This window comes from Pyrus communis, chromosome 2, assembly GCF_963583255.1.
Source record: "Pyrus communis chromosome 2, drPyrComm1.1, whole genome shotgun sequence".
In the NCBI taxonomy this organism is placed as follows: domain Eukaryota; kingdom Viridiplantae; phylum Streptophyta; class Magnoliopsida; order Rosales; family Rosaceae; genus Pyrus; species Pyrus communis.
The window spans coordinates 944478-956880 of record NC_084804.1 but is presented as its reverse complement, the minus strand read 5'-3'; the positions used below and the strand labels follow the sequence as shown (position 1 = coordinate 956880).

The following is a 12403-nucleotide window of genomic DNA, read 5'->3' as shown; positions in this document are numbered from 1 at the left end:
TAGTTGACAGGCCTATCTGGAAGTAATTTGCTTAAAAGGATATTAATCATACACAAAAATATAGATTGTATATTTTATACTGTATTGTATCTAGATTACAGTATTATACACTGCAAGTTTATTTGTATAAAAGTCATTCAACTAGTGATTCAAGTAGTATATTGCTTATTTTATTTTGTTTGTATGTATGTTTGAGAGATGCTCTCCCTTCACAAGAATAAGACTTAGGGAATTGGTGAAGCTACCTAGAGGAAGGAAAGCAATTGGCTACAAATGGGTTTATGCAAAGAAGGATGGAGAAGATGACAAGAACTAGGTGAGATTTAAAGCTAGGCTAGTGGCTAAAGGATGTGCTTAGAATGAGGGAGTAGATTACAATGAGATTTTTTCTCCTGTGGTTAAGCACTCCTCCATTCAAATAGTGCTTGCCCTAGTTACACAATTCAACCTTGAATAGGTACAACTAGACGTAAAGATTGCATTCCTTCATGGTAATTTGGATGATTCATGCATAATCCTGGAAGAGAGCATTAGAATGCTGCTAAGTAGATACTAAGGTATTTACATGGAACAAGGGACAAAGGTATTTGTTTTGAAAGATGTGAGTTCTCAATTGGATATGTAGACTCAGACTTTGCTGGAGACTTCGACAAGAGAAGATCGACGACTGGGTACGTATTTACCATGGCAAAAGGTTCAATATGCTGGAGATTAATATTACAACCAACGGTGGCACTATCAACCAAAGAAACAAAATACATGGCGATCGCTGAAGCTATCAAAGAAGCAATGTGGATTGGGGTTGTTAGGAGATTTAGATGTAGAACAACACCAGTTGGATGTATATTGTGACAACTAAACTGCCATTTATTTGGCTAGATATCAGGTACATCATGCTATGACTAAGCACATTGATGTACGATGTCATTTTGTGAGAGAAATGGTAGCTGAAGTTGAGATTCGTCTAAAAAAGGTTGCTACATAAGATAATCTAGCTGATATGTTGACAAAAGTGGTTGATGCAGCTAAGTTCGAGCACTGCTTAGATTTGGTGCAGTTGAAGCAAGTTTGATCTTGCAATATGGTGGAGCGACAGAAGTTGTTGAATGCCTCGATTTGGATTTCATGCCAATGTGGAGATTGTTTGATTTGGCATTAAACCAATATGCCTAAACTAAAAAAGATTAGGATATCTTGGACGCAAAATATTTGGATTTGTGTTTCCTAGTTGGTTTAGGATTTGGTTTAGTATAGGATTGGGTTTCCTATATTCTAGGGACTTTGTGTAAACCTATGACATCTATTAGTATAAATAGATGGATGTGAGATAAAGTTTTGAGTGAGTTTTGAGAGGCATAAGTTTGTATACTTTAGAACATTTTGTGTTTGTGAGTTCTCTTGTATTTGTTGGTAATCAATAAAGTTTTCGTTGTTAGAGATGTACTCCTATATTGAAGGAACTCTGAAATCGTTGTGTTTTTTTTATTGCTTGATTGGTTTTTAGTTTAGTTTACAATAATAGGAAGAGTAAGATTGCAAACAAGGGGAAGATAAACATAAAGAAGAAAACAGAGAAGAACCATGAAGTTGCCACTAACCCCAGCCACAACTAGGGCTAGGGGCATGAATTGGCAATAGTTGAAGGCCCTTACACGCAACGATGAGAGACTCTCACAAAATGAGAGAAGTTACACATTCAATTCAAAATCTGCAATGGATTTCGAAAAAAAATTACGTAATGAATTGATAAACATTGTTGATTTCTAGATATCTCGCTTATATTTGGTGAATTTTGCATTTCACCTTTTTTCATATCAAAATTTTTTATTTTTCAGATATTTAATTTAACAAAAATATATACGATTTCGTGAATATTTTAAATAATGATCTAGTGTCAACATCAGTTGACTTGGTCGTTGTGTTGGGCATGCAATGCGTGTATGTACCAATATCATTCATGAATCATTAAAAAAAAAAAAAAAAAAAATCTTAGTCGCGCATGTATCATATATAAAGAATGAGGATCCTCCCTGGATGCTCTTTGTGAGGATCACGTGGTCCTCTAATCATTTATCTTTATCGTATATTGTGCGGTCAGTTTTCGTCATATATTATTTATAGGAAGTGTTATTGGCACTCAAAAAATCTCATTATACACTCCTCACAAATGTATTTTTCTTTCCAAATGCAGAAAGTTTGGAGTGTAGAATGAGATTTTTGGAGTGTCAATAACAATTCCCTTATTTATTTTTAATTTTAAATAAAAGATTTACAATTATTTATGACCGCATGATATACGATGAATAAACGTGATTAAAGGATCTTTGGGATCCTCACAAAGAAGATCCGGAAATAATTCTCATTCATATATAAATAGAAAAATATGAAGGGCACTGCACGTATGTCAAAAGACCCAATATATAATTGGTAGAAAATGAATACAAAATTATGTATTGAATAATGAGGATTTCACCAACCATTGATGACTAATGCTAACAAGAATACTATAAATATATTGTTGTCAACGAATATTGACCACTGGAATTACAAACTAAATCACTAGGATTAACAAAATTAAGAACACTATCAATGCCCATAATCCTTATAATTAAGAGATGATAACCGATGGTCGAGCGGGACCACTTATGCTATGTAACCAACGGAGTCCGAGCAATACAGAGTTGCGTGAGTCCTCTACGTTGCGAAATCACGTTATTAAATTATTAATCACACTATTACATTAGCCTTTGTTATGATTTTCCTCCAGCAATAGGGCTAATCAGCATTATTATTTACTTATTAATCAGCAATGATGTGCTTTGCAAAGTTGTTCTCAATTGCAAACGTGTCTTTTGAAGCGCAATCAATGCAACGAGCTTCAGTTGTAGAGGGACAAACTTTTAGTAGGCACATCGTTTCGCATATCTAATAATGATTGAACTCCCAGGAACTTCTTTTTTGGAAATCTTAGGGATTCTGTGAGTTTGATAGTCCATCGTACATCATGTGTTAGGTATTATTTATATTTAATTTTATATTTTATAATGATTTCTGACAGCACGATATACGATAGACAGTCTGGATCACGTAGAATCCCAAGAAAAAGAATCCAGCGAGGATCCCAAAAAAAAGAATCCGAACTCCCACCAGCTTCACTTAAGATCAACTCCAGCGTTGGAGCCCTCCCCCCTGGCAATACACTATTCAATCCACCTAATGAACAGTAACTGCCCTTAATGAACAGTAAGTAGCCCTGGCAATAGAATTTGCATCTCCACCGTTACACTTCAATAGCCCTGGCAATAGGCAATAAAATATTATTTTTTTATTTTTTTATAAAATAATACAAAATAATTTTAATTGTAATATCGGATAAGATTTTTAATCGTTCTCGTTGCGCCACGTGTCATTATCCGAAGTATTATTAAATAATACAAAATAATACAATTATTGGTGATGGATTTCTGATAAGATTATTAACCAATCACGTCGCGCCACGTGTCATAATCGGTTCACAATCTGTGAGGATAGATTTCCATCAGATTTTTAACGAATGACGGCATGCCACGTGTCATAATCTGTTTACAATCTTTGAGGATAGATTTCCATCAGATTTGTAACGAATGACGGCATGCCACGTGGCATTATGCAGAACCTAATCCTTTCTGAATCCTCTATATAATCCACCATCCATCCTCACAAATCTCACACCAAAATTCTCAAGATCTCTATCATTATTCATAGTTTATGCTTCCTTATTCACAAAAATTTGTATCATTATTCATAGTTTCTGTTTCTTTTTTTCAATGTCGTCTTCTTCTTCCTCAAGGATGATGTGGGAATACAATCAGGAAGAGGAAGAATTGTTTAACGAATCTGAAGCAATCTTCAACCCAGCTAGTACACAACGCAACATCTTCAATAAGCGACCAATTCGTACCTACACCAGTGGTCATTTTGTTGAAAAAAAATGGATTCAAACTTTGAGACAAAGAAAGGAATGTGATTGAAAGTAGTTGAGAAAATATGAAATTGTTGTGTAAGGTAGATGATAATGAGAAGGTATTTATAGAAAAGTAAAAACAATTTTTTTTACAATTTTTTTCAGATATTTTTTTGAATTTTTTACAATTTTTTTTTAAATTTTTATTCAATTACTTAATCTCTGCCGTTGGATTTAAAAAATTTTGAATTCCAACGCGCCAGATTGTGCCACGTGTCACAACGGTAACTTTTCAGATTTTTAAAACTATTTTTTCATTTATTTTTTAATTTATAAAGCATTTTAATATCCACCGTTGATCTCAGATTGAACGGTGGATATTAAATCTGATTTTTTTTTTTTTTTTACCGTTGAGATCTAACGGTTCACATTAAGTGACCGTTGGGATCTAACGCACCGTGGGAAGCCACGTGGCTTCCCAACGGTAACTGACATTTGTTTTTTTTTTTCTGACTTTTGTGTCGGGACGCGCCCCCACGCGCGGGTGGGGTGCACGCGCCTGACACAAAAAAAATAAAATAAGGCGCTAACGCCACCCTGGCGTCAGCATTGCGTCACCCCCACCTCGGGCTCAAGGGCTGGCAATCCCTCACGGGCCCTTTGCTCGAGCTTCCCCCATCCACCGGGCTGGGTCACGCTGGACACCTTCCACCGGCCCTCGGGCCATTGTTTTGGAGCCAGTCCCCCGAGTAATTCCCAACGGTGGGAATGCTCTAAGTCACCTTCCAATTTTATAAGAGATTTTATTCAAGAGAAATGTTAAGATGACTTTTTTTAAAAGTGCGATTTTTTATGAACTAACCGTCACCTCACAATTAATGTTAATTTTTGTGCCAATAGTATAAAATATTATTGAATAAATTGAGATGGCAGAGAGTCGATTGAGAGTTTTACTTTTAAAATAGTCAAATTAGCATTTCTATTTATAGAAATATTTATGGGTTGGGGTTGACCTTAATTTCCCCCTTTGTGATTAAATTGCTAAGCATACGTATTTGAGCATTAACAAGTTAATGATTAACTTGTAGCTCCAAATGGTATCGAACTTTACCAAGTGCACTACGTTTATGACATTGTGCTGTTTTTGTTTCAATCCAGAAGTAAATATAGAAAATGAATTTACTTTGTTTTTGTTTCCATCTTGCTATAAGCCACCATTTTTGCTTTCTTTCTTTTATTCTTCTTCTTCTGCTTCTATTTTGTCCCTTTATCTTGCTTTTTTCTAACCCCAAAATCTTTTTTTTCAACGACAGAGCTGGCGCTCAGCTCGCATTTTACATAACCCAGTTTTCAGAATCCCGCCGAATCCAATTTTGCAGTCCTGCTTTTCTCAAAAGTGCTTTTGTTCTGTTTGTTGAAGACGCTCACGGGTTGTTCATGGACAGAGTCGGACTTGGACCCCTCCATTTAATCCCAATCTGTACGTCTTTTTTCTCTCGGCAACAATTCTTTCTCCGAATATTTGTCTTTCTTCTTCTGGGTTTTTGTGGCGGGTTTTGAATCGTTTGTTTGAAGTATGAGTCAACTAAGTCTGATATTGCAGGAATCGGTGCGGAGGGAGAGGGCGGCAAGGACGGTCCTCGAGGTTCTGAGAGAGCAAATGGACGACGCGGATGGTGCGAGGGGGGTTGTGGGCAGGCGGAGCTTCAAGCAACGGCTGAGACTGAGCGTGTTCGGATGCTGTGGGGCCACCTGGGGATTCGGACGGACGTCGGCGATTGGCGCCAGAGAGGATGAGGAAGATCAAGAACCGCAAAATCTTCCGCCACAAGAACGAGTGGTTATAACTGTGGGCCAGGCTGGACCAGTTAATATTTGGGATCCGGGTTGCGTGGCTCCGGTTTCGCACGGATCGGGTATGAATTTGGCTGCGGCGCTGGCAGCCGAGCGACAGTTGCGGGCTCCTCAGGATCCGGAGGGAGAGGGGTCGGTGGGTCCCACGGGTAATGCAATCGCGGGAACGCCGATGAGAGTGTCGCTGATGAGGCTGATTGAGGAGACGGAGAGGGACGGGTGCGACCCGTTTGGCGGTGGCGCGACGGCGTTGAGCGAAAAAACAGCGGAGGGAGGGATAGGGAGCGATTCGGTGTGCTGCGTGTGTATGGGAAGGAAAAAAGGCGCGGCTTTCATCCCGTGTGGGCACACATTTTGCAGGGTGTGTTCGAGAGAGGTGTGGTTGAATCGAGGATCCTGTCCCCTCTGCAACCGTTCGATCCTCGAGGTCCTCGATATATTCTAGTGATCGTCGGATTTGATTGGATGATTAAGAAAAAAACAAAAAAACCAGAAAATATTTGATGTGATTGTTTGAGGGAGTAGTCCTCGAGATTCGTGACAGTGTTGAAACTTTGATGGTGGAATTTTCCATCACTAGAAAATTCAATTCAATTTGTTCACATGCAATACGGACTTCTTGAATTTAACTAGTCTTTATAGAGTAATATTATTCATATTATATTTTTGTACCATATTTTCATACTATTTTAAGTAGTATTTGATATGAATAGTCACATTATTTAAATTAATTTGATTTTTAAATTTAGTTCATTATTTAATAAATTAATAATTAAGAAAAACTAATAATTATGTTTACATTACCTCCATATTTCTGCAACTTGAAAAGTACAATGAAGCTGCCTTGAATTTTGTTATTTTTGGGGTATATTTTAATGGGTAATTTTTTTTCCCTTTTTCCAGTAATGTTTCTTATGCATGCCATGCACTTGGTTCTTCGAGTTGAAGGTATCTTACGTTGTCAAAATAATTAAGCACTATTATGAGTTCAATTTTCTTAAATAACAGTAAATGTTAGCATGTCGTTGTATAACGAGTTTGAACTTTGATCAGTACACTTCTACTAGTTAAAGTAGAATATTACCGGTACATGTGATAATGTATGATTATCTGAAAATATCGTCACAATCGTACCAGAATGCCATGTTAGCATAGTCGTTATATAATGAGTTTGATTATCTTCACAATCGCACCATAATGCGTGTACACAATCGCACCATAATGCATGTACAAGGAAGCTTTTGTTAAAACAAAAGCAATTGTCATTTTTTTTTATTTTTAGGAAACGATATCTACATGAAGGGGAGGTAGAGGAGTGAGCTAAGCCTTATATTGGGCTAACCATAATAATGTGATTCAAATTCGTCTTTAGCGAGAATCGAACCTAAGACCTTTCACCAAAGCCGGAAGAGAAATACTATTAAATCGTAATACTGAGTGTTATTAAAAAAATAAGCTTGAAACGTTGGCTTTTGTTTCTCTTGTGTGGTTTTATGGAATCTTGAAGAACACTTGGGGTGGGTTTGGACCAACTACAGCCACTATCAACCTATATGTGGGCTCAATGTGTTTTATTTTTTACAAACCCATACAAAAAAGTCCAATGCTGTTTTCCTATTAAGAATGCGTACCAAAACAATGCAAATGATGGTTTTCTTGCTCAACATGAAGTTGAGTACTCCTTCGTATAAAGTTATTGATTGAACCCAAAATGAAGTTGGGCCTAGGTCCTTCGGTTCGATCATATTCTAAACCACTGTTGAGGATTCAATGAATTAAAATTAACTCCAATACGCATAAAAAGGTAAATATTTAAGTTACACATAAGAACAATAATTGTTACATTGCGTTAGAGGAAACAATCTAACACCTATTGTTTTTATGTGTAACTGAAATATGTGCTTCTGATGTGCGTTGCAAAAAATCTCTAAATTCAAACTGTCAACAAGCCATTATTAATAAGTTCAATACGATACTGTCTCGAAATTAAACTACTACACATCATCGAGGGATTATCTTTTGATACCATATCAAGATTCTGAGAAGCGAACCAACATTGAACAACTAGTTTTCTCTACCATCTTTACTATTTCCAACTCGATCACATGCTAGCGCGCATATATAATAGATGTGTGGTTTTATGTCAAAATGTCTGAAAGTTAATAATGGTGGAACTTTTCATTTACGAATAGTAATTTACTGGCCTAAACGACTTATGATTAGCACCAAGCAAGTTGAATCTAGCAATTCGAAAGAGATGCCCTTTTTTATTTATATTTTTATTGAAAAACATATCTTTCTTTTTTTTTTTTTTTTTTTTTATCAAAGTAGATGCCTTTTTTTGTGTGTCGTCGTTATTAATTTGCTCGTGCATTCCTTGTTTACTACATTATTCTGTGCGCTTCATTTGTGTGTGAGTCAAGAGAGGTCGGAGAGCTTAATCATACAGTGGCTTAAAAAGTGGTCACTATTGCAGAAAAGTATAAGCATGAGCAAATCCACTTCAGCAAGAATATAAGTAAAGAACCCATGATATATCAATCTGCATGGCATACATGTATCAAAAGATTCGCATACACAGTTTACATAAAAAATGGGCATCATATTCATGCACAGCATAGATATGTTATATGGATTATGGAGAAGGATTTGTATAATTATTGTTCTAAAAATCTCTCCCTAGCGCTATTTAGGTTCGCTTAGACTCCTAGGCGCTAAATCATTGCCCACCTAGTGTTTAGTGCCTAGTGCTTTTTAGAACATTGTGCAGGACACAATTATCTCGTGTCAATAATATAAGGACATGCGTTAATTTTTATCTACGTGTCTTTTCATTGATGAAATGAATGAACGTCTATCATGTTGCGTGCAAAGTGTCCACAATCTACATTTCCTTTTTATATGGAAGTGCAGCGTGACAAAGAGAAAGCTCCGAGTTCGAGAAGTATACATTATTCAATCAATGGCATCAAAATTCCACTTTTGAGAAAAGAAAAGAAAAAAAATAAAGGGAAAGCTTCCTCTTCAATTGGTTCCAATTAATAATGTGGTGCTTTTTTTAAGCAGCGGGACAAAGATATTCTGCATGCAATATAAAATTCCATTTCGATCACTTTCTACTTTTGTTCGATGTTGATTCATTCAAGATGCTCTGGGTTTATTCTTTTTCAGTTTTTGGCATGAGAGAGAGAGAGAGAGAGAGAGAGGACTGGTAACTAGAAGAAGTTAAAATCCAAATGCAACCCTACATTTCTAGTCGCACGCTTTCCCTATGACTTTGTTTGCAACCAGAGTTTTTTAATGTGTTCGGAATACAGTGCAGTACATTATATAGTTTAATATACACATTATATAGTTTAATATACATGTGTAGAGATATTTTTTTTTCTAGTATTCATGCACTTGTATAATGACATATAACATACGTGTCCATATTCAAAATCTCTCGTTTGTAATCCTACATTTCTCCTACACGTGTGTGTATATATATATATATATATATATATAATCACGTGACATATCACCTGTACGTCTACGTGATCATATAACCCTATATGATCATACCCTATATTTTAAGTACTTAGTTTTAGAAACACTCTTTTTTCTATTGCTTTTGTTTTAGTGTGATGATTTCATTATCATAAGATGTTACTAGTTTACATATTATAATATTAGACAACATGATTAATCATAGGGTATTTTCATATTATAATAATAGAGCCAAACATCTATATGTCTCTTATTATCATGTCATTTATCCATGAAAATATTTCAAGTTAGAATAATGTTAGTGATGTCAAATTTTTAAACTATCTTTTATAAACTACATGATGTAGTAGTTGATAATTGAACTTTATTTATACCACTCACATGTCACAAGAACTTGTAAAATATTTGATTAATGCATTCTACACATGGCAAAGCAAAGTGATCACAATCTTGATGATATCAAATTTTTGTTGTTGTTGATATATATTAATCTAGTCGCCCATAACATTGCACGGTGGATCTACCCCATCTATGACTTATCCAAATTCTCAATCACATGACCGAAAGAGCAACCGGTCAAATATTTGCACGATCAAGGAAGAAAGAATCTCCTCAGCGAGGGTCCACTTAATTTTGTATATATATATTATATGTGATCAACTGATATATACTACATCACATCAGAAATCTTAAAACCCGTTTAGATGTAATTTTAAAATAACTAAAAGTATTTTTAGAGAAAATGTTTTTGAGTTTCAAAAACACTGAAAGTGCTTTCTGTAAGAAGCATCAATTATGTGCTTCTTCCAGAAATCATTTTAAGTACTTTTCCAGGATTTACTTGTATTTTTACTAAAGATTAGATCTAAAAATATGTTCATCAAAAATATTTTTCAGTTATTTTAAAAGCACATCTAAACAAACTTTTAAACTAACAACCCGATGGCATTTGATTTTCACACGTGAGGTTCATAGAAAAATAGTAATATATCGGATCCCGAATAACAGGTTGCCATGCATGAGAACATAAATGTGAGTAATGGACAACCGATAGAGTTAATCGAGAATGCTGGATAGGGAAGTAGGGATTGAGAAGTCTATCATATGACTAGTGTCTATAACTTTTATATTTTTTTAGAATGAACTGGGAATTTAAGCCTTGAATTATCACCTCAATAAAAATTATTTTTTTAAATTATTTTTTTTCTTCAAAAAATCAATTATTGAAATATAAAAATCTTACATTCCTAATATTAGATCTGAAGCTACTATATTCAATTTTCCGCTAATTTAAGTAATGTTACTTGCATGTGATACACATTGGAGGATAGATTTTTAATTTTTTTTTTTTTTTTTTTTTTGTAAAGAAACAGTGTATGAACTTAACTTTGGAGGGTAAATTAGATGTTAGATTCACAATTTATATGAAATGTTAAGGGTTTAGAGGCGAGAAAATGATGGTATTACACTCTAAAGTGTGTCAAGTAACTTAAGTTGACGAAAAATTAGATAAAATAGCTTTGAATATAATAGTATGAATGAAATTAGCAATTCTTAATGAATTTAGGGACTTATTTTACCAGAAAAATAATTCAGGTACCTAATTTTCATTGAAGTGATAGTTCAAGGATTAAATCGAAGCACTTCACCCTATTTTTTATTAATTGATGTTGTGAGTAGTGTTCAAAATTTTTTCAGTATAGTTGATATTATTGGAGAAACTCTTAAATTTTGGCTAAAATCGAGATATCTTGAACATGTTGGTTAAATATTGACAAACTGCCATATGACATTCACTGTAGTTTCATTTTATATTTTCACGTTTTTCAGCAATTTTCTATCATTTTCGTCGAAAACAACCTACGTCGATATTAATATCAATATATTCATCCATATCTCTATAAATTTATATATCGATATCAGTATCGATAATTATAACGCTGATTGCGAGAAAGATAAAGAGATATAACACTAGTTGCACTCAATATTCTGCACACGAGAAAATTCATCTGCAATTTATTAAGTAGGTTTTCTCTATCCTCTTGTGGAATGATGAATATGCTTTTTGCTGATTAAAATAGTTTACATGCATTAGGGTTAGTAACGTTACTTATTCACAAATTTCATTCATATTATTCGAATACAATTAAACAACTGAATTGACTAAAATAGTACATAAATAAATGTAAATTGTTGTTTATTATAAGGCAACTAGCTAGTTGAGTGCCAAGAGGAAAATCATTCTCCAACTGAAGGGAATTCAATCCATCTCATCTCATTGATCCGATCCAATTATTCTAATAAGCTGCTTAGATTTTCAAAACCATAATGCTTATTCTTTGACATTCTAGCTCATATCTTATATTCTAATTCTCACCTTGTAGATTGACAGATCCTACGAGCTCTCTTTATATATCTAGTATTAATTTTTCGTTGGCAGTTTAACTAAAATAGTCTCTAAAATTGGCTTAACTTCTTACTTTGGCCCTTAAGATTTGAAATCGATAAAACTGGTTTCTGAGTTTGTCCGCCGTCAGTCATCTTGGCCCTTCCGTGAAAATCTCCGTTATGCCAATCTCATGAACCATTTTGGCTAAAAAACCTTTCTTGCTTCTTTTTGTACGTATTATATATATGTGTGATGTATAGGAATTTTTGTTAATAACTTGCTTCTTACCTCTAAATGATTTCCTGTAATGCACCATTAAATACAACTAAATTGACACATGATGAAAGATAAGTTGAGATTAATTGAAGTGCAACATAAGAAAAAAATGGCGTTGTAAACTAATGATGCGACATTTTGTGAGTAATTTAGAACACTAGCATTGTGCACTGATTAGAGACGCCAGGGACATCTCGAGGGTGTAGATATATTATTCATGTATTAATAGCTCAAGCATAAAAATATAATTATGAATTTGCTAATGTTGTCTATTATTTTTAGTGGAGTGTGAATGCTTGTATGCATGGATGATGACTTCATCAAAATGAACCAGCCAAGAAATTGCATTACTAATTTGAAGATTATAAGACAATATATAGGTAAAGCCAACAAAGAAAAAATACATGGAATATGGAACTTGATCCAAAAACTAACAAAGTGAGCGTCACATA

General features: G+C 34.6%; 1 protein-coding gene across 1 annotated transcript; it reads left to right on the top strand.

Moving 5' to 3' along the window:
- Positions 1-5214: 5214 nt before the first annotated feature.
- Positions 5215-6309, top strand: LOC137723866 (uncharacterized). Its single transcript, XM_068463007.1, has 2 exons — positions 5215-5423; positions 5547-6309. Exon 2 carries the CDS (start codon positions 5604-5606, stop codon positions 6240-6242), a length of 639 nt encoding a protein of 212 aa, XP_068319108.1. The 5' UTR covers positions 5215-5423; positions 5547-5603; the 3' UTR covers positions 6243-6309.
- The last annotated feature ends 6094 nt before the right edge of the window (positions 6310-12403 follow it).

Bases quoted from the DNA above. Each gene is read 5' to 3' on its own strand.
- LOC137723866 (XM_068463007.1), top strand. From the start codon at position 5,604: ATGGACGACGCGGATGGTGCGAGGGGGGTTGTGGGCAGGCGGAGCTTC.